We start from the raw sequence: 20,563 nt of genomic DNA, 5'->3' as shown, positions 1-20,563 counted from the left end.
GTACGAATGTGTAAAATTAGTTGAAAAATGCATGAAAAGTTGTGGGAAAACTGGCTGATTTGAGCATTCCTTCCTTTCATTTCTGTGGTGAAAAATGCAGACCAAACCATGGCAAACATTTGTCAGGATGTCTGTAACTGTAAATGTAACTTGATATTTTGGTCTTCCTGGGAAATTCATAGTTTGAGTTCATCATTTATTCACAAGTGGAGGAAAGTCTGCGATTAAAATGATCACTAAAACAAAAGACAAACCTCCACCCCAACAAGTGTACAGAGGAGAAAAAAAAGATCATTTAAAACATTTAAAATTTGATGTGATACACTGCCAAAGGTTTTTATATACGAGGCCCCCAGTTCAAGACAGCTATGACAATGCAACTGATCCAACTCATATGAAAAAGTTTCTTGTTTAAGAAAGTGCATTTAATTCAAGGTAAATCTACTTTATTATACTGAGAAACAAGTATGAGGCAGTAAACACAGATTAGCTTACAGACTGCATTTAATAATGTAATAGAATTGTTGCACTTGTGTGGCCCAGAGGCTGTGTTACGCTTGACAAGACTTTGTTTGTATTAGCAAATCTTGGCTGTTTTTTTGTGGCATCGCTGGGTTTACTGTGTGCACACACTGATGGTGCAGTAATACGTCTCAGCTTTACACATGTTAAAGAATAAACCACCTCAATGCACCATTAGACAACACTGAGGCATCCCTGATGGGAAGTACACCAACTGTGTTCTCGAGATGTGGTAAAAAGAAAAAAAAAGGCTGCATTTCTCTGTTTGCTTTGCAGATGTGTTTGTGATGATGAAGCCTTGTAAACCTGTAGTGATACATTTTATCTTGGGATGCAGGTGAGTGAAGCACATACAACAAGATGCAGCTTCCTTTACGTTCTATCGGGCATGTTTAAGTGGAGGTCAATATATTTCACAGACAACTTCATGCCCCTTTTAAATTTAGCTTATTTGAACATTTTCACATTCAGAACTCTGCTGTGGAAAAATAAAAAATAAAAAATCTTTATGGATCATGAACAAGTTATGTGCAATAAAAGCTCTTGAAAAAAATGTTTAAGCAAGAATTTACTTTATATGAAATAAAGCCCTTCACTATAAAAAATAATGTTTTAGACTAATATCCCCTTATAGATGATAGGGTCTGAGGAGTATATAAGCTACAATATAATACACTATACACGTCAATCAGCCTGTTTCTTGACCACTGATACAGTTTCCATGGCTCCCCTAAAAAGGCTGTTGGAACAGCACTGGCCCAGCAGGAGGCAGTGCTGTTTAGCAGGAGATGATGAGAGACTGCTGGCTCTGCGTTCGCTCCAGAGGTCCACCAGTAGACAGAATCTCACAGGCAGCCAGTTCATGATAGAGAGCGTTGAGCACCTCTAGAATGTGGGCTTTCCCTGTGCAAAAACAGAACAGATGTGACGGCTGTGGGAGTCATGACGAGAAGTTAATTTAATTCCCTGCCCTGAGTCACTGTAAGCCTTCATTATCACATTTCACAGGACTTGTATTGATTTTATTGTGCATGTGAGCTGGGCATGTGTCAGTGAGCTCTACTAACCATGTTGTGGGTCACTGCAAGACTCCAAAGTGCTGAGCAAGATTTTCCCGAGCGACCTCCTTGAGACGTTCTGAAACAAGAGAGAGCTGTTCTCAGATGCCTATCAGGCAGTTAACAAGCACTTTAACAGACAGCTGGACTCTTGCAACCACAGAGGCTCTCACACATGTTCAACAACTGACATTAATTTGCTCTTACATCTATAATCAATCTCACATTGCCAGTATTATATTGCAAAAGTATGGCCAAAAACCCACGTTATTCCTTTGGCAGGTAAGACATCTGTTTGCTGATTCAACAGGTCAAAGTGGACTTTTAATGTCACAGTATCAATAAGTTAGTGTCTGTTTGGAAATTTATGTTTGAACAATTCTTGTGAATACTTTCAATCTGCTTTTCTCCCTGATGACCGAACAGAAAAATCACTCCAGTGCACTGTGGGTGGATTTCTCTCAGCTGCCAACACTGCAAAAATGATTTTCATTACTTTGAGTTTCAGTTTTAGAGCTTTAGTTCACATCACTAACTGCTGTTTATAAGACTGTACACTGTGCTAAAAATCAAAACAAAGGTTAAAGGTAAAAACATGTTGTATATCACATAACCTTGGCTATTGGACACTTCAGGTCAACAGTACTACCAGAACTGACTTCTTAAGACTCAACAGAGCAGTTAACCTGAAACTGACCAGGTCTCTGAGCTGCTGGAGGAGCTGCAGAATGTCCACAAGTTTCTCCTCCACCAGTGACAGACGAACCCTCTCTGTCTCCAACATTTGCAGCTCCATCTGAAGCAGCTCAGTCTCCTCGGCCTTCTGCTGCAGCTCCAGGATCAAAGAATCCTTCACCTGAAACACACGACACGAGCCAGTAAAACTAAATGTAGTTTATGCGCAAACACACAGTAATTTCTTCAAACAGCTGGGCACTGTAGTTTCTTAGCAAACACTACTCAAACAGGAGGAAATGGTGCATTTGTTTAGTACTACTTTCAGCTCTAGTGCATGTTTCCTGCAGCAGGGCAATATATGGTAGATTGAATCAAAATAAACAACAGCATATGTTCATGGTAATGAAGGGACGTGTCAGCCAATGCAACAGTATGGCTCACTGATGAGTTTTTAATAGACAATAACAATGGAGCTCTTTGGAACAGAGGCATAAGATATATCAGGCTTTGGACACACACACATACTGGCAGATAGGATCAAGTTATTGTTGGTTTTTTTTATCTCATTTGTTGATAATAAGATAAATACAGAATACCACCAACAATATAACAAAACATATTAAGCAGCTTGTTGAAGTATATTCTTCAGCTGAACATAATTTGGTAAGTTTGCAGGTGGATATGTCATTCACTGTAAGCCAGCCTCCCTATACGCAGACCACGAACTGTGCGGGGGTGTGGAACCGCTCTGTGCAGAGTTTGAATGCTCTCTGTGTGGGTTTTCGCCCGGGGCACTCCGGTTTTCTCCCACAGCCCAAAACATGCCAGGTAGGCTCCAGCTCATCTTAATGTTCAATAAAGGTATTTATGAAGCTCTTACTAACTATATGGATGTCTTTTTTTTCATACTTCGTCTGGTTTGCACTCTGTTGTAATCATCCAAGTTTGGTTAAAATGTTTAATAACTAACGTCAGTTAATGTTAATTACAAACGCGGTGACGTTTGCTTGCAATATGTTTTTGCCTTAATGAATTAACTTAGTTAATTTATAGTTTGAGGTAGCCTATGTTGTTTGCAATTGTATGTTGCAGAGCATAGTAATTTATGGGAGTAAATCAACCTTCAGCTTCCTATTATGCTCATAAGTTATATGAAACTTCCCCAGGAGCACTGTTAAAGTATTTTGGAGGAGGCACTGACTCAGCCCAGGGGCAGTCCACCTCCTCAGGATCTGCCAAGGCTGATGAACCAAGTGATGGAAAAACTGTGACCATATATATTTCATTTCTAGTCAAATTGTCTCATTAAGATATATTAATATAAGATACAATCATATGACAAGGGACATATTTTCCATCTTAGGTCCATCTCTGCTCCATCCACTGTCTTCTCTGGGTCTTCTGCAACCTCTCTACCTGGTAAGTTAACAACAAAACAGCCTTTGAAACTACTCGGTGCACTGCAGAACTTTCTGAGATTAATAATTTTGTCCAAAAACATTCATTTAATTTCCCTACAGGTCCTTCATCATTTGTCATGGAGGTTGATGTTTCATCTACTTCTTCAGCAATTTCCAGTGTGCATCAGGGATCAGCAGCTCCGCCAGTATACCCAGCTGAGTGGCCCTCTTTCCTGTCAGACTCAGAAAGGACTGAACAGGTATAAAGAGGGCCACTGCCTATAAAGGACACATTTACATTCCCAAGAAGACACCATGGTCATAGCTTCCACCATCATTACACATACAGACACTTAGTAAATGGGGAAAAAATAAAGTGGAGCTGGCTTACGTGTTCAAAAAGTAAAGATGCAGTCTATTGCTTTTGCTGCAAAGAGGAAAACTATGGATGTGAAACAGAAATGGGCCTCTTGGAGGCAGAAAAGAATCACTGGAGAGATGTTCTCACATGCTTAATCAGCATTATCCGATCATTGGCAGAAAGGAACCTGGCACTCAAGGGATCTGTTGACACATTACATCAGGCCAACAATGGGAACTTTCGAAAAGAAGTAGAACTCATGGCTAAATTTGATCCTGTATTGAAAGATCACGAGAGACAAATGGAAAGTGGAGCTGAGCATATCACATACTTGGGGAAAACAATTCAAAATGAGTAGATAACCTGTGAAAGTGATAAAATACTGGACACAATGGTGTCAGAAATCAAGGATTCTAAATATTACGCAATAATATTGGATTGCACCCCAGATGTGAGTCATCGAGAACAGATGTGTTGTTGTCCGCACTGTAAGTCTTGACAAAACAGCAGAGATAAAGGAACACTTCTTGGGGTTTCTTGTAGCTTCTGAATCTTCAGGTCAAGGCTTATCTGAACTAATTCTTCGGAAGCTGTAAGAATTGAACATACCCTTTGAGGACTGTAGGGGACAATCATATGACAATGACACAAACATGAAAGGTGCAAATAAAAGCGTGCAGGCTAGGCTTTAAAAAAAAAAAATCCACATGCATTTTTGTTACTTTGTTCCAAGTGCCTCTGTTCATTTACATCATTATTTAAGTATGTCTTTGATATTTATTCGTTTATTTTATTTAATTTAAAACTGTTTTTATACATAAAAAAGCCAAATGGATTGCTGTAGTTTACAGTTTTTTTTCTGCCTATTTTTACCTAACCTTTTACACATTTTTACGTAGTTTTCAGACCAAATTCAACTTTATATTTTATTTATAAACCTTTTGTGTTACCTTGTTTCAGGTGCCTCTGTTCATTTACATCATTATTTAACCATTTGTTTGATATTTTTTTTCAATTTGTTTTATTTAATACTGTCTGTTTTTGTACATTTGCTGTTGCGGTTATTTAAAACAAAAAAATAATAAAGCAGATTGTGTTTACAGTAAATGATTGGTTTATTTTGTTACTTTTAGTTGGCCTAGATGACATTTGGTATCCCACTTAGTACTATATCACTTTGAAAATTAAGTGTAAATCAACCCCAGGCTGCTCTTGTCGCTGAATTTGCTACCATTTCAGATTAAAACACCATAGGTGGCTAAAACATGCCAGGCTGCTCTTTGAGGTTTTATGTATTGATTCTCTGTGTGGCCAGAAGGGGGAGTTGCTAACTTTGCCAAATATTAATTGAAAGATTTTCCTGCAAGTTTGCAAATCTGGTGTCTGCTTCCATGGCATTGGATTACAATCTAGCTACAAGAAAAGGTTCTCACATTTACAAGTGTATTCATATTGAGTACAATAAGAAGTGTACGTTTAGGTGTGTGAATGATCAATAATCAGTATTATTGACAGTAATAGAGGGCCCCAAAATCAAATTTTGCTTAGGGTCCCATGGAGGCTTGGGCCGGCCCTGCTGTAAGCCTTCTAAACATCTTAATGCAGTATAAATATATCAAATGTAAATGTATGTCAAATGATGGGGTTATAGAGAGAGTTTTCAGCCCATATTTTGCAGGTTTGCCTGCCAAAAAAGTTGGAAATCCCTGCTGTGCACCTTGACGTCATAGCGTATTGAAGGACAAAGGTCTCACCCCACACATCCTGCACATAAACAAAGTCTCACAGTCAGGACTTTGTTTAGTTTTAACTTTTCCTCTATGAGTGCTGAGACGATCTGGGAACACATTACATCACGGTTCCCCTTCTGCCCGTCTTCCTGTGTTGTGAAAATACTACTCGACTGTAACAAGAGGGCTTTAATTTATGATATTCTTCAGTGTCATGTGGGACAAAGGGGGAGTGTTTCTGTGGTCAGCTCCAGTGAGAAACAGCTGCGCGCACGCACACACACACACACACACACACACACACACACACACACACACACACACACACACACACACACACACACACACACACACACACACACACACACACACACACACACACACAAACAGAGACACACACACACACATGCAGATGGACGCTCTGTAGCCGCTGCTGGTGGTTTGGTTAGGTGGAAGCAGAAAGATCATGTCGCTCGCTGTGGTTTTGCTTTTGAAGCCCTCCGCTTTCATAACAACCTTCACCAGTCCTCTCTAATCTAGTTTAACACTATACACTCAGCCGCAAAATGCTTTACGATGTAGCAAAGCAAGGCAGAACACTGTTCAGAGAGAACAGTTCAGTGCAAATGGATCCAGCATTACAGGGCAGAGGATGCTGCAGTAGCCCACCATGGTGTGATGGAGGACTGTGGTTGTCTGTACCTGGTCCATGTCTATCTCTGCCTGGCTCTCCTTTAGCTCCAGCTGCTTATGGAGCCTGGTCACCCTCTCCAGGAGCTCCACCACAGCGCTGCAGCTCTCCTCGCTCCTCGAACTCCCAAAATTGGACATCAGCTTCTTGAATGCCTTGTCGTCACACCTGAACAAGAAGACAGAGAGTCTGTCAGGCTGAGAGCCACAGTGGGTGGATCAGACTTTGACAAACACTGATACGTCTTGCTAATTTGTCTCAGGACAAGTCACGTCTGAATAACAATACAGTGGCAATGTTTTAATATGGATTTAGTTCTTACTAAACTTTCAAATCATTCAGTGCACTTTCAAGTGCACTGAATGATTTATGCCATTGATACTTTTACTTTTACTCTTTTATTTTTATGTAGACGCATCTCTACATTGCTGTTTTTCCATGACTGGTGACAGTCTCCACAATATCTGTACAAAATCTGAAAAGTGTCAAAGGCTTGTTGTAAACTGGTTCCCTGCCTTAAGATTATAGTGGTGATATAGATGAGCTGTACCTTTCCCCACAGCAGGACAGCCTGGTCAAGATCCTCTTCACCTCGTCCACCTGCCTCTGTTGATCTCCGGTCCACTTGTCCTCCTCCTCATCAGAGGCAGCCTGGCCCTCCACCGAACGAAACAGCTGCTCCTCCACTGGACCATCATCATGAATATAATCATCATTATTACCATTATCATAGCAGTGGTAAGAAAAGGTGTGAGAGAAGAAAAGTGGGCTTGTGACCAAAAGTTTATCTATTCAGATCTAAGACTGGTTTCAAAATTGCAGAAGGGGAAATTAACTCTCTGCTTCAACAGCTACTGTGGAAATGTCCTTAGCAAGGACCATCATCTGTAGCCATACATGCGGCCTACGGGTGCTACTTGAACCAATAGTATAAGAAAGTTATCAGGAGTGAATTTGAGTAAAAGGGTTTTGTTGGTGCTTATTTGACATAAATATGTATACAATCATTCATTTCTAATACCTTAGAAATTAGATATTAGCACTGCATTCTATGTCTTTAGGAAAAACGCATCTTACTTTTGTCTGGGGTCGTCACAGCACGCCCTGTCGGGGAACAGCGGTCATGTTGAGAATCCAAGCAGCATCTCTGGCCCGGCCTGCTGCCCACACTCAGCTGTTGCTCGGCCCTGGTGCTGCTTGGGAGTTGTATTTTTGACACCTCTGACCTGAAAGGGAGCACTGTCAGTTCAGTATAACCATTTGACTGCAGGTTCCTTGTAAATGCGTGACCCCATCCGTGCTTCTGCAAATCCGTCTGTACACAAACTGACACTGACCGAGGGGCTAAAACTGCTCTTCAAATTTGCAGAGATGAGAAAAGTTCAGTCCAAACCAATTTCCAACATCAAAGAGAACATATCAAGTAACACAAGGCAGTATGTATTAAGCCACATCTACAACCGCCATGATAATTTTATAGAGGCCTGTGATGTTGTATGCCAAATCTGGGTGGGGTAATTGAAGCCAGACAGTGTATCTTTAAGGCATTTTACTGTAAAGTGGGTCAGTGGTAGAGTGGTGCTGGAAATGTGAATTTTGCAAGGAGTTTGCTTGCAAAATGTGAGGTAAAAGCACACTAGATGGAACAAAATTGGAGTAAATTATTTTTTAAATACAGTTTTTCAAGCTCAGTTACATATCTTTTTGTCTGTAAATGAAAAGATGTGTAACATTTACATTCTGCATGTCGTGTTTTTTTTGAATGTCGTGGACGCATTCAAACATTTGTGCCTAAAAAAAGACTCAGAGCACAGTTTGTGCGGATCAATCGTTCTGTAATGGCCTGACTTTTCTAGGTTTCTCCTGCTGTCTGCTCTTTTGTGTTGGGGGAAATCCGATACGGGGGCTTCGTAAATCACAGAATAAGTGTTTCCAGATGATGATGTCTAGCCGAAGAAAAAAGAGAAAATCTCGAAAAGGTTTTCAACAGCCTGACTCACTGAAAAAGAAAAAAAGTCACAGAGCCCTCATGCTTATATCCTGTTGGCACGAGGCAGACTATGCTGTAAGACAACATTATACTCTGCATCTGTGTACTACTTTAGATTTCTTTGTGCAAAACTGGGTAGAAACAACTGACCTCACTGAAGGTCAATAATTGCAGCATGATTTCAGGCAATCAATCAGAGAGCCGTGTTTAAGTTTGTGGGGGCCATGGCAGAGGAATGACGGAGTTAGTTCAGGAGGGCCGGCAGCTGCAGTTGGACCAACATGGAACTGGTGCATGGATGTGAACACACACAAAACTTTGCTGGTTGCTGTGGAAACACTCAGACTCTGGAATGAACTGGTGGAGGGCTTTTTCAAATGCAGGCTTTTGGTGTGACTAATTACACTTTAATTGACAGTGGCTGGAGGAAGGCTGCAGCCTGTGTCCGGTGAATACTGTAGCAAGGCAGCAGCTTCTCGCCCAAGCCTTTGACATGCACAGAGGGTTTAAAAAAGGGCTTTGTGTCCAGAGAAACAAAACAAAACAACAATTTTAAAAAAGACACTCCAAAAAACACCCTCACTTTTGAGGCTAGGTTTTGATAAAGTCTCACTAACTGTGCTTCTAGAAGCATCCTCAGTGAAAAAGCTCTGATAAATAGAGAGTAAACTTCCTGTCCAGAATCAAACTGCAGCTAGATAAAGTTAGGGACCAGCTGGTGTAGCATTTAGCTGCAAGACAAAAGTAAATACTACAATTACAGTCACCAGTGGACAAAAACTTGACAAATGATCTTTCTTCAAGCTTTTTAGCCTTTTTTAGCTCATTGTTTTGGTTTTATGGCCCATTTAAAGGGAAATGGTTAAGTTACAGTCACTCTTGAAACCTATTGAGCAGCTGAAAGGGTGTTGTTTTTGAAAAAAAAAAAGAAGTTAGAGACTAGCACATGATGAAAGTTGAATGTCAAGCAGCTAAAACCCAATATTTTTCTCAGCAGTATGTGGACACCAAAACAAAGCCAAAAGACTAGTGCACCTACATTTACATAAGGTGGACAGATACACAGCTTTAAATTAATGATAATATTGCAGCTAACGCAATAACCATAAAAACTTGCCAGCATATTTTGTTGTTCTTCTGCCCTCAAGTGGCCAAAAAACTGATTAGTGCTCCTTCACATTATATTAAATAATAAGTAAAATATTATTTTATAATTATTATAACTATAAATAGTATTTCATTTTGGCTTGTACACATGGAAACAACAATAATTTTTAAAGATTACAACTCTAAGATCTTTTAGCATTTTGTTCTGCTTTCCGTTTGTCCCATTCATAAGATAAAGAACAGTCAAAAAATTCTGTCAAAATGATTCAGGTGTATGTGAGGTCATAAAGAAGCTAAGTGGAGAATCAAAGCAGAATTTATTCATACAAATTCTGCTGGAAACTTGGAACAGACTTGGAACAGCTTGAGGACGTACTGAACAAGTGGAACAGATAGAGAGATCAATTTAACATTCCCTGCCTATAAGCAGGGAATGGCAGGGAATATAAGCTGATTCCTGTACCAATATATATGCATATTAAACTATTCTTGGCAATGAAGGAAAAAGTCATCCAATCATTAGTTTATTATATAATTGCTTTAACATTGAAGTTTTTGGCAGAGCAAATGCACCAGTGGTATAGTTAAATGTATATGGAAGCATTTTGTAGCCTATATAACTGAGGCCTAATTATTACAACGTCCCTAAAGGCACTCAAACACAGGAGTAAACTTATACATGAAGAGCTCTATTGTGCTAGGTCAGGGCATTTCTAATTAATAGGATCCTGTATTCTGCCACATTAGCAGAAGTCTAAAGATGTTCTTTTGGCCTGGTGGGTGTAATCCAGCTGTTTGTTGTTACAGTGAGGACACCCAGAGTCCTCCCTCTGTTTATCACAGTGTGGCAGTGAAGTGAACTTTCCATCAACATACCCCCCATCATTGCAACCCCTCCTCCACTCCCCGAAGAGCAGTTTCCTCTTTCAGGTGTCATCGGTCAATGACAGTCTCCTTTCTCTACAGAGGTTTAAAATGAGGGGATGCTGTAAACTTGAGCTTGAACCTGAAGTTCAGTGCTTGTTGGTGCCCTGCGGCATGACAGAGATGGGTGAGGGGTCATGTTTACATAGCTGACAGTTATTAATCAAGTCGTCTTGGGTCGCAGTTCTACAATGAGGTGGTTTCTGGGATACAAATAAAGCAGCTTCAGGGATGTGATTTTTTTGTTTGGCATTAGATGAAGACTTAATCCAGAAACCAATCCCTGTAACATTTACAGAGGGTGCTTAAGCTTTCCTTAGCAAGCAAAGTGCAAAGAAACCCCCAAAGTCAAACAAACGAGGTTATTAAAAGTAGAGGGAAGTATACAGGGAGAGAAGTCCAATAATGGTGGGTGGCATAAGTTTATAAGATATTTTGTGTGTGATGTATTTCTGCTGATGTCAGCATACCTCCAAAACCAGAGAGAGAGGGAGAGCAGGGCAGCGGTTCAATGTGAAAATGAGCCCACTTGGCAGTGTGAGGTTTTGAAGGCTGTTCAAGAACAACAGTAAGGCAGCAGCAGCAGAACGCCACGGGTCCCACACATCCCATGAGTGTGTCCTTTACACATTACTTAAACGGTAGGAATGCCGTGGCAGCACCTGCTCCACACAATGCTGCAGCTCTTGTGTGGAGGCAGATAAATGGTCTGCTAGACCCTCCTCTCCTCTTCACTCTCAGGCGCCATGCAGAGAGCATGAAAAGGCTGGGAGATTATGCCTCCCCTGGGGCCTGCCTTCAGAGGGGCAAGGGTTAGAGGCATACAGAGAAGAAGTCTGCAGGCGTGCCGTTAAAACGAAAAGTGAGTTTTAAAATTGCACACTTAGGACACATGTGCTTATGCATGCTCTCTAGAAATCCCTGGACTATCTAAACTGAGACACCTGGAGTCAGGAGGACAATAAAATTGAAGAAGTTCTGGACGAAAGATGACCAAGGTTCAATTGAATGAGTGATTTTGTATCTCCACTCTATATGTTTTCTTTGGGGCTCAAGAAGAAGATGGAAAGCTGAATGAAGCCATTCAGCTCTTGTGGGCCATGCAAAACATGGATGTCATTTCATGAACAAACAGTCGAGTGTTTGCTTCTTCCTCCAGATGGTATGCTTTCCTCCCCCTCATTTCTTTTTGTTCCTCTTGCTGTGCTTCCTATTGTGTGACCCCTCTGGCTCACAGAGCACAAAGGCTACAGTGACTGATTTAGACACTTACCTTCTCCAACTTAAAAAAAAACAGAATTAAAAGAGACACTTTCAGATGATCACAGTTAGACAAAAACTTTCCCTAGCTAATCAACTGCTCTTGAAGGAACAGCTCCCATCTGAGTCTCAGGCCCTGCTCTGTTCATCCAATCCAAGGAAATCACAAGACGTTATGCAACAACACCCACACATCTTAAGTTTCACACTAATGACCACGTATTTGAGACTGATTTCTGCTGGGATGTTGATGGAAAGTTGAAAGGGGATTTTCTAGATGAGAAAAGAGAAACAGAAAGCATGTTACAGGAACACTTCCACATTTCAGGAGAAACGTTTAATTTAATCTCTTGTGACTTAGATGAGAAGATTGGAGCTGCTCTCATGTCTGTGCTGTACAGTAAATGTCTATACAGTTGGTTATCTTAGCTTAGCATAGCACAAAGACTGGAAATGGGGAACAGCTGTTCTGGCTATTTGCAAAAGTAACAAAATCTGCACACTAGCACCATGGCAGCTTACTAATAAACACACAAAAACACGTCTTGTTTTTACACCCTTGTTTTTGTGTTTAACAAGATATAAATTGTTTATTTGCGAGATTTTTAGGTAGAGAGATGGATTTTGTTACTTTTGGAAAGAGCCAGGCTAATTGTTTCTTGTCCTTAGATAAGCTAACTGGGAGCTGTAGCTTCATATTTACTGTACTAAAGCTAGATCAAGAAATCAGCCAGGCCAATGTATTGACCAGTATTTGCTCGTTTTAGATATAATTGGTATTGGTGTTTATGTCGGCCAATAGGTCACAAGCAATTGCAGTACAGAAATACAAAACTAGTTTTGAAGTAATTTAGAAAAGGTGTCTCCAGTGCATTCAGCAGTTTGTCCCCAAAGGAGAACTGATAAGTTTTCTTTTTACACTGTAAAATGTCCTGCTTGCTATGTATCGTAGTCACAACAGAAAATAACTGCTAAAAGGATCCATAGCAAGATGGTTTGTTTATGTTAAAAAAAATCTTTTGGCCAGTACATCATTATGGGTGGCAATCCTGTTGGGTTAGGGCTCAAACTAAGTGCCCTCAGAGACTGTCCTCCCCTAAGTCCATGCAAGCAGTTTATAACAACCCACAGTTATGTTTTCTTGTTGGGCGTCCTCCAGTGGCCATAATAATCATTATGAGAGGAAATGAGGAAGTCAGATGATGTTGTATCAGCGACAAAGTGTTGGGAATAGGTCGGGGTGGAAGGGTTGACATGACACTGGAGACCACTGTATATTTCCTGTTTGAAACTGTTAGTCAGCGTTGTTTCTTTTATCCATGATCAATCCATAACTAGTGAGTTTATTACTGTAACCATGACAACCTCCCTCTACCCTCTAACCTTAAGGAAATACTTAAATTAACTCAAACCATGATCTTTCTCAAAAACTAACCAAAAAGTTTTTGTGCTGAAACCTAACCAAACCATATCCGTTCAATAAGCTTAACCACAATGTTACCATGACAGCGAAGGTCGGGTAGCAAACCACCAGTATGTGGCCACTGGTACACTCCGTGTGGCTATTACTATAACCATGACAACAAAATTCTGCACCGCCTGCTGCTGCAGGGAGCACTATTTCAAGAGATGCTCCCATAGGTTGTATCAGAAGTGAGGCACAACTAGTCCTCCAACATAAATTACTGTATAGTCATTTATGTTGGAGGACTAGTTGTGCTTTCAATAACATATGGATACAAAAGCGCTGAATGTCTTCACCTTTACTATCACTGCGCTTAAGTTAAATCCACAGGACAGAAGCAATGCCAGATCTCACCCAGTCACCGGCCCTGTAACCAGCAGCCTCTGAGCTAATCTCATTACTTATCACAGCAGTTTAGAAATAAGCCACAGGGATAAAAGTTACAGTCAATCATTTCAACAGACCCCTGGAAACATTACGGCATCTCTAAATCCACCACATATGATCTGAGACATCTGACTGTGAAACAGCATGTTGACAGAGTAATGACATAATTTTAAAGTAACTCAGAGTTACACACTTTAGGATCAAGAAGTAAAGGATAACAAAAAGGTATTGTATCGCACTCAAATCTTAAAAGACAACACCTAAAATGGAACCTTTCCGTGTATCTCCTGTGTCCTTGGATGAGATGTGGCTGAGCCAGCACTGAGGCTCAGTGGGAATATACATGGGGCGTGGTTGCTAAGAGCCATAGGAAGGGGGTGCCTATGCGGTATTGTTCATTTGGGCGAGGAGTGAAAGAAGTGAGCAGAGATTGATGAGAATGGCCAGTCTGTTGAGCTCCTCACTCAATGGAGCTCTCTCTTGACAAGTCAAGGCCTTTGTGGTGTTGAATTATTTGTCATTAGGGTATCAATGGAAGGGCAGTGAAAAGACTTTGGAACGCAGTCTGCATAGATTAGTGGAGTTTGGGGTAAAAGGAAGAGTATTGTGGCTGCTAAATTTGTTATTTAGAATCACCTAAAGGCAGGTAGTAGTGAAGACTTTAATCATATGGGTCTGGTTGCACATGACTGTACCTTAAAGTCCATAATAACAGCATTATGTAGATGTTACAGCCATTCAGAGACATCTGCTATCTAAGAAAGCCAGACCTGCAGACACTGATTATATGGTTGAAGCTGGGACAACAGACACAGAGGTAAACATCAGACCAATGGCTTTGTACTTTAAAAGTTCAATTACACCCTTACTTCCACCAAAATGAATAGTTCCCAACAGTAGCCGAGCTCAGGCAGAACCGACCTGCCACACACGATGCCTGTTAAATAAACTAAAACACAACAAGGCTGAAAATTGGAATACTAAACCACATCAAGGCTTCATAAATAGCATAGCAGAGTTTTCCAGGCATGAAGCCAGAAGTAAACAGAGTCATTTTATTCTAGGAGGAATTATAATTCATTATGGTTCATCTGGCCACAAAGGCCTCCCTAATGCAATAACTTGCCAAAACAAGCCCTTCTTTTTCATGACATAATGAACAGCCAGACGTTGTTTTGCCCAGGGTTCGGTGACAACAGCTGATTGGACCTAATGGAGAAGTAAGAAAAAAAAAACGAGGCCTATGTCTAGTCCATGCCCTCTATGACCTTGGGCAAGTATTTCTTTTGATGCATCACCATGCTGCCAATTTAAAGTCACACGAAATTTGGAGAAACATCTTTATTGCTATTTTTATATATGTATCTATAAAGAATCGATATCAAAATTGGTTGGATATTTTTTGTTGTCTGGATTTTTTTTCCACATTTATTCACTTTCCTGATCAGTTGCTGTATATTATCTATAAAATAAAGAGGACATGATCTCGCTGCCATCCAGTTAATCTCTCAGTATATTTCAAACAAATTAGTTCAATTGAAGAGTCCTTGACCATGTCTGAATGCAAAAGCACCAGTTCGACAGCTGCACTCTGTTGTGGTCTGCTGTTAAACTGCTTCCTCGATCATCTGACCTCCACAAAGAAACCCATGGTGTTGCATTTAGCTGAACTCTTTCACAACAAAAGTGATAGAAGTAGTTTTGTTCAAAATGAAAAAGAAAGGGTGAGAGAAAAGGTCAAGCATGTCCTTCTTTCACACCTGCAAACACCACGCCAATCGCTGCATAAAGGCTGGAAGGGATTGTTGAATTGTAGGTTTCTGCACATTACACAATCTGTATGTCGTGCACAGCCCCAAGTCAGCTGTTGAAATTGTGGTTTCAGGCGTCTTTTTTTCTAAGCATATTTAAGTCTTTATGGTTAGGCTGTGGGCTTCCAGCATTAGCCTGGTTCCCAACTCTGAATCGCCACCTGCATCTCTGACTAGTTCAGTGACTCTGCTAGGTCTGGTGTTCTCTGAAGGATGTTCCCACCAGCTGGAGAAACAGTCAACCTTTGACCTTTGTAGTAGGATTGAGACGTTATTTTCCTACATAGCCGGCTAACTGCTTTGCTACAACTGGAAACTGTTGACAGTTGTGGATGAGATTGACACAACTGTACATGATGTTGTAAGTACATATTCCTTTAATTAATGTAAAAATATTTATGCCATCTAATGGGGTTTTTGACCACTATTAGCGCTATAAAGCAAGGTTTTAATGAGTGCATCCCTGTTTTGTTTGTACTGGGAATGAATACTAAAGAGATATGATGTACAGTCATTACTGGTTTCATGCTATTCTGCTCACTGAGTAAGTGACTGTGACTTCAGTATTCAACATGTGTTAGCCCTCTGGAATATGCACAACGTGTTTTGTTGAGAAACATAACTCATTTGTTTACAAGAAAACTCCACAAGACCAAGACTGTTCCTACCATCTACTAATGTAACTGCTTCCTCTGAAGCTGTGAACACAGTTCCAGGCTGAATGAATAAATGCGATAAAAAGGCAATTCAATGCTAATGTAGCATTAAACTTTCATAATGTAAGCTGATACACCAATCCAATTGCCTGAAATGTCTGCATTCTGAGCTGTGATTTTGTGTCTTATTATATTACTGACTGAACATTTATGTTGTAGTGTTTTGTTGATGCTAAAAAAACTACACAACACAGAGTTCCCACTGTTTTTACCTGTAGTAGAGGAGCTCTGATTCCAGCTGGAGGATGTGTCTCTGCAGTGCTGGCACATGACTGGCCTTGGCTTCCAGTTCCTTCACTTTGCTCAGTCCGCTGAGTAGCGCCTGTCTGGCCTCCTCCACTTTCCTCCTCATGCCCACCTGCTCCCTCTTCAGAGCTCGGTTGCAGTCCTCCAGAGCTGCTACAGTCTCTTTAGAGCTCCACAGTTCCTGCTCCAGTCTCTGATTACACAGCATGGCTTCCTCGACCTGTCGGTCTCTGGAGCTCTGCAGCAGTTCTATCTCCTGGATTATGTTCTGCAGGCTCTTCAGGTTGCTGTAGGTTCTGGTTTTCAGGCTGCCGTTGCTCATACTTTTCTGGGCAGCTTGTTTGTGGTGGGCAACAAAACAGCCTTCCTCTGTTTTATGTTTGGAGTGGCTTTTCCATAGTCCTACCTGAGGGGAAGAGGAGCAGGTGATCTGAGGGAGTTACATCAAGATAATCCCTAGAAATAATCAAATGTGACTAAGCACGTGCAGTATTGGTACCTCACTGTGTTAAGGATTTATGAGTTGAAACAGGTGCTTTATTAATACATAATTTACAAGCCATTATTAAGAACAATGTTTAGGTTGTTTAGGAAAAATATCCCTTGTTGGTGAGTCATTAATAGTCAAGTCCGTCATAACCAATAATAATAATAATAATAACCCCTCATCAGTTATAACTCAATAAGTTGAGAAACATGTATAATAACACCTGTCCTGTCCTTTTAGTTAGCTCTTTTCTGTTCAGCACCCCTCAAATGGACTGTTAGACCACTTTCCCTGAGGTAAAGGGACACAGGGCATCATGACTAAAATCCATTTATGAACAGCTTACTAATATTTACAGCAGCAGACCTGATGGATTATCATAAGAAGCATTTAATAATGACTTTTACAACTGCACAAGACCTTTGCTGCTGGCCTTGATAGACAGTGAGAAACCTGGATAACAATTGTTATGTGGCACCATTTAAAAAGGATTTATACCTTGGAACTAATGGCTATATTACTGGCTGTAAATCATTCACTTATGCTTTATAGCTTAGTTAAGAGCCATTAATAAAACGTTTGGCTGCTGGTGGCAGTGGTTGTCTTGGGGCCCTATGCAAAAATATGTCCTTCAGCCTAGGTTGGTCGGGGGGGAGCCAGCTGTGCCCCTGCTCCCTGATACAAGGACTGCTATTGTGTCTACAGACATAATGGATTGTGGGGGCTCGTATGACCAAACTGAATGATATTACCACTACTTTAAAAAACGCATAAGGACAGAATCATGTTCAAAACTTTAGCAGGACTTTGTTAGTTCTACTTGGCAGAATATACTCCTTATACTCCTCCTACTTGTGCAACAGTGGCATTACCCACACTCTCACCTGCAGAGCCAAACAGCGCGCATCGCTGCTCTGAAGCGCTGCTCGCATGTCCTCGATCAGCTCCCTCAAACTTGCATTCTCATCTTCCAGTTTCGTTATTCGGTCCTCTGCTTCCTCCAGCGCCACTATCTCCTCATAGCACTCCTTGGTGCAGGAGCCGATCCTGCAGCCGGAGGCGTGCCGTCCCTCGGAAGAGGGCGAGGAGCCGTCGCTCACACACACAGACAGCAGCTTCTCTCGTCGCTTCAGAGGGCTCCTCAGGCGGATCTGAGTCTCTATGTGCTCGCTGTCTTTCCCGACCAGCAGCCGGCCGTTCTCATACTGACACCCCGCCTTAGTGCTGAAGTATCCGCACAGTTTGGCGTGGAAGTGTCTGAAGGTGAGCTCGCTGGGTAAATTGTCTAAAACGCCGGCGCATTCTGTTTCCTCCGAGTCTTTGTTCAGTCCCAAAACTTCACACAGGATGTTAAAGTCTTCGACAGAGATTTTGCCTCCACCCTGATAGTCCATATGATGGAAAATCTCCTGTAGATACTGATCCAGCCCCGTGGCCAAAACTATAATTTCGTTCTCCACTCCCCGGTCCAGTCCGTAATGGTAAGCCAGAGTGCTGACTATCCATTGTGTCCTGCGTGCTGGTCGGCTGTATGGATCAGTGGAGTCTGTTGCATCCATCATTTCCACTGAGCAACATCATATTTCCCCAAACCTAAAAGAGTTTCTGTGTTTCTTCCTGCAGCATCCTGTGTTTCGCGTCCATTCACTCTGCAGAAACTCGGAGCAGACTGGCTGAGCTGAAACGAGGCGTGTGTTAAGAAGGAGCAGATTTGAATTTAGCTCTGCCCCCAAAACCTAAAACCAGGGGTCCCGGCTATGAGTCAGTAACATACACATACTACAGCGGTCTCATACTGCCGTTTTCCTGAGTATAATTGCCACCAGGTGTGTAAACTTCTGTCATTCACTTAGGTTAGACCCTGTTAAGATGTAAGATGCTCAAGAGACTAATAGCCTGAGCAGCAGGGAGGTATACTGTCTTTTTTTGGACTCAAGAATTTTTACAGCATGGTCTGCACACAGGGTAAAACACGGCATATTCTGCAGCTCGCTTTGTCCCTGATGTAATGACAAACTGTAATGAGTTTGAGTTTCCAGATCATGTTTTGTACACAGCACGACACTTAAACTACCGGAGCTTTCTTGTCGTGTCTGTTTCGATTGTTGTCATCACTTCACGCAAATAGATCTTGAACTGAAATTAGAAAAAAAAAAAAATATTACTTTATGAGTCCTTTTCTTTTATGCTGTGGACGGGCACGCGAGGGCACTACAGTGGTTGCCATGGCGACATGTTGACTAACTTCAACAGTTTACTACAGCACATGACAGTGATTAGATTAAGCAAACCGAGTTAGCAGATTATAGTCCAGGTAAAGTGACAAGAAGTGTGAGGCGAACAGCTTTTTTTCCTCTTTTTTTTTTCTCACTGGAACTTCTGAATGTGATGTTCATCTGTAAACACATGGTCCATAAAGTCTTGAAGTTCCTCTCCATGTTTATTGTACAGATATCCTGCCCTGCTTTATACAGTGTATATTAGTCTGTGTCAGATTTATGTTTATTTCTATATTAGGTTTTCTTATTGTAAGTCACAGCCTGTAACCTGAAGGAGAAAGTCTATCTACAAAGCTTCCTGTGTTATTTTATCTTTTATCTTAACCGTAAATTTCTTTTTTTGGTCACATTTCCAGATCTAACTGATGCAACTGATTTAACTGTTTTTTCTGTTTTCTGTAATAAGAGAGACAGAACCGAGCAGAGCACCAACAAATACAAATATAAAAAAAACTACAGAGAAACTATAAAAAAAACTACAGTCAAAATCTTGTGAATCTTTGTAATTAACAGCCACACTGTGATGATGGACTTACAGATAGAGGACAGGAAGATGTCCTTTTGCTTGTGACTGATTCGTCATCCATGGAGCAGGGTTCGGAATATAAGTCGAGTTCAACAGAGGATATCACGCCACAAAGAGATGAGCGCTCCTATTACATCACATGGACAGTTTACGTTGCCCTTGCTGTTCCAAGGTAGGTTTGTCCTACAGAACATATAAAAGATTAACGTTAGCTCCACAGGGGTATTGAAAAGTACTGAAAGCTGTAAGATGAGTTGGTGTGGAAAAGTGTGCTGAAATGTCCTACAAATCACTACCACACTATAATGTAAGAAACAGAGATCACAGATTTCTGTGTCTGTGTCACAAACGTGTGTTTCTTTTTAGGGGAAGAAGCTGATGTAACTGCAGCTCCTGAAAAGGCCAAGAAAACAAATAAAGACTCATCTACAGTTTTGGTGAAAGCCCAGCGCTGCTATTAAGCTGAGTACAAGTTATTGGCAGGTAATACAGAGACAGTCAAAGTGGACCTAGCAGCAAAAACGTACAAAGAAGTCCAAGGTAACCATGATCTGGAGTGTGTGTGTGTGTGTGTGGGTCTGTACGTGTGTCCTTAATGAACAATTCATGAACATTCTGAATGTACAACAATAAAGCAGCTACATCATCTAGAGTTACAGCAAATGGTCTGTCACTGCACAAGAATGATTGTTGTCATCATAAAAGATGATGATCACTTCAAAACATCCTAATGTTTATGTTGAAAGACATAAATTACATTATTCAAATAAGGAGAGCAGAGCAGAGCAGAAGACTTTAGAAAGTATTTCACCTGTATTAACTGTACTGTTTGCAGAATTACAGCTGGTACTTACATCCATGCCAATGGTTGCAACACCAATACAGGCCTGTTCACTGTAAGTCACATTTTCTGAGTTGCTCTGTA

At 41.0% G+C, this 20,563-nt stretch overlaps 1 protein-coding gene across 1 annotated transcript; it reads right to left on the bottom strand.

Moving 5' to 3' along the window:
* Positions 1 to 341: 341 nt before the first annotated feature.
* efcc1 (EF-hand and coiled-coil domain containing 1) lies at positions 342 to 19,774 on the bottom strand. Its single transcript, XM_041032995.1, has 9 exons — positions 19,649 to 19,774; positions 17,718 to 18,511; positions 16,313 to 16,752; positions 7,518 to 7,666; positions 6,991 to 7,126; positions 6,452 to 6,608; positions 2,278 to 2,436; positions 1,590 to 1,659; positions 342 to 1,425 (listed from the first exon to the last, which is right to left on the bottom strand). The coding sequence occupies exons 2-9, from the start codon at positions 18,393 to 18,395 to the stop codon at positions 1,301 to 1,303; spliced, it is 1,914 nt and encodes a 637-aa protein (XP_040888929.1). The 5' UTR covers positions 18,396 to 18,511; positions 19,649 to 19,774; the 3' UTR covers positions 342 to 1,300.
* Between the last annotated feature and the right edge of the window lie 789 nt (positions 19,775 to 20,563).

Source organism: Toxotes jaculatrix, chromosome 3 (assembly GCF_017976425.1).
Source record: "Toxotes jaculatrix isolate fToxJac2 chromosome 3, fToxJac2.pri, whole genome shotgun sequence".
NCBI classification, from domain to species: domain Eukaryota; kingdom Metazoa; phylum Chordata; class Actinopteri; family Toxotidae; genus Toxotes; species Toxotes jaculatrix.
This window is presented reverse-complemented; position numbering and strand designations above follow the sequence as displayed.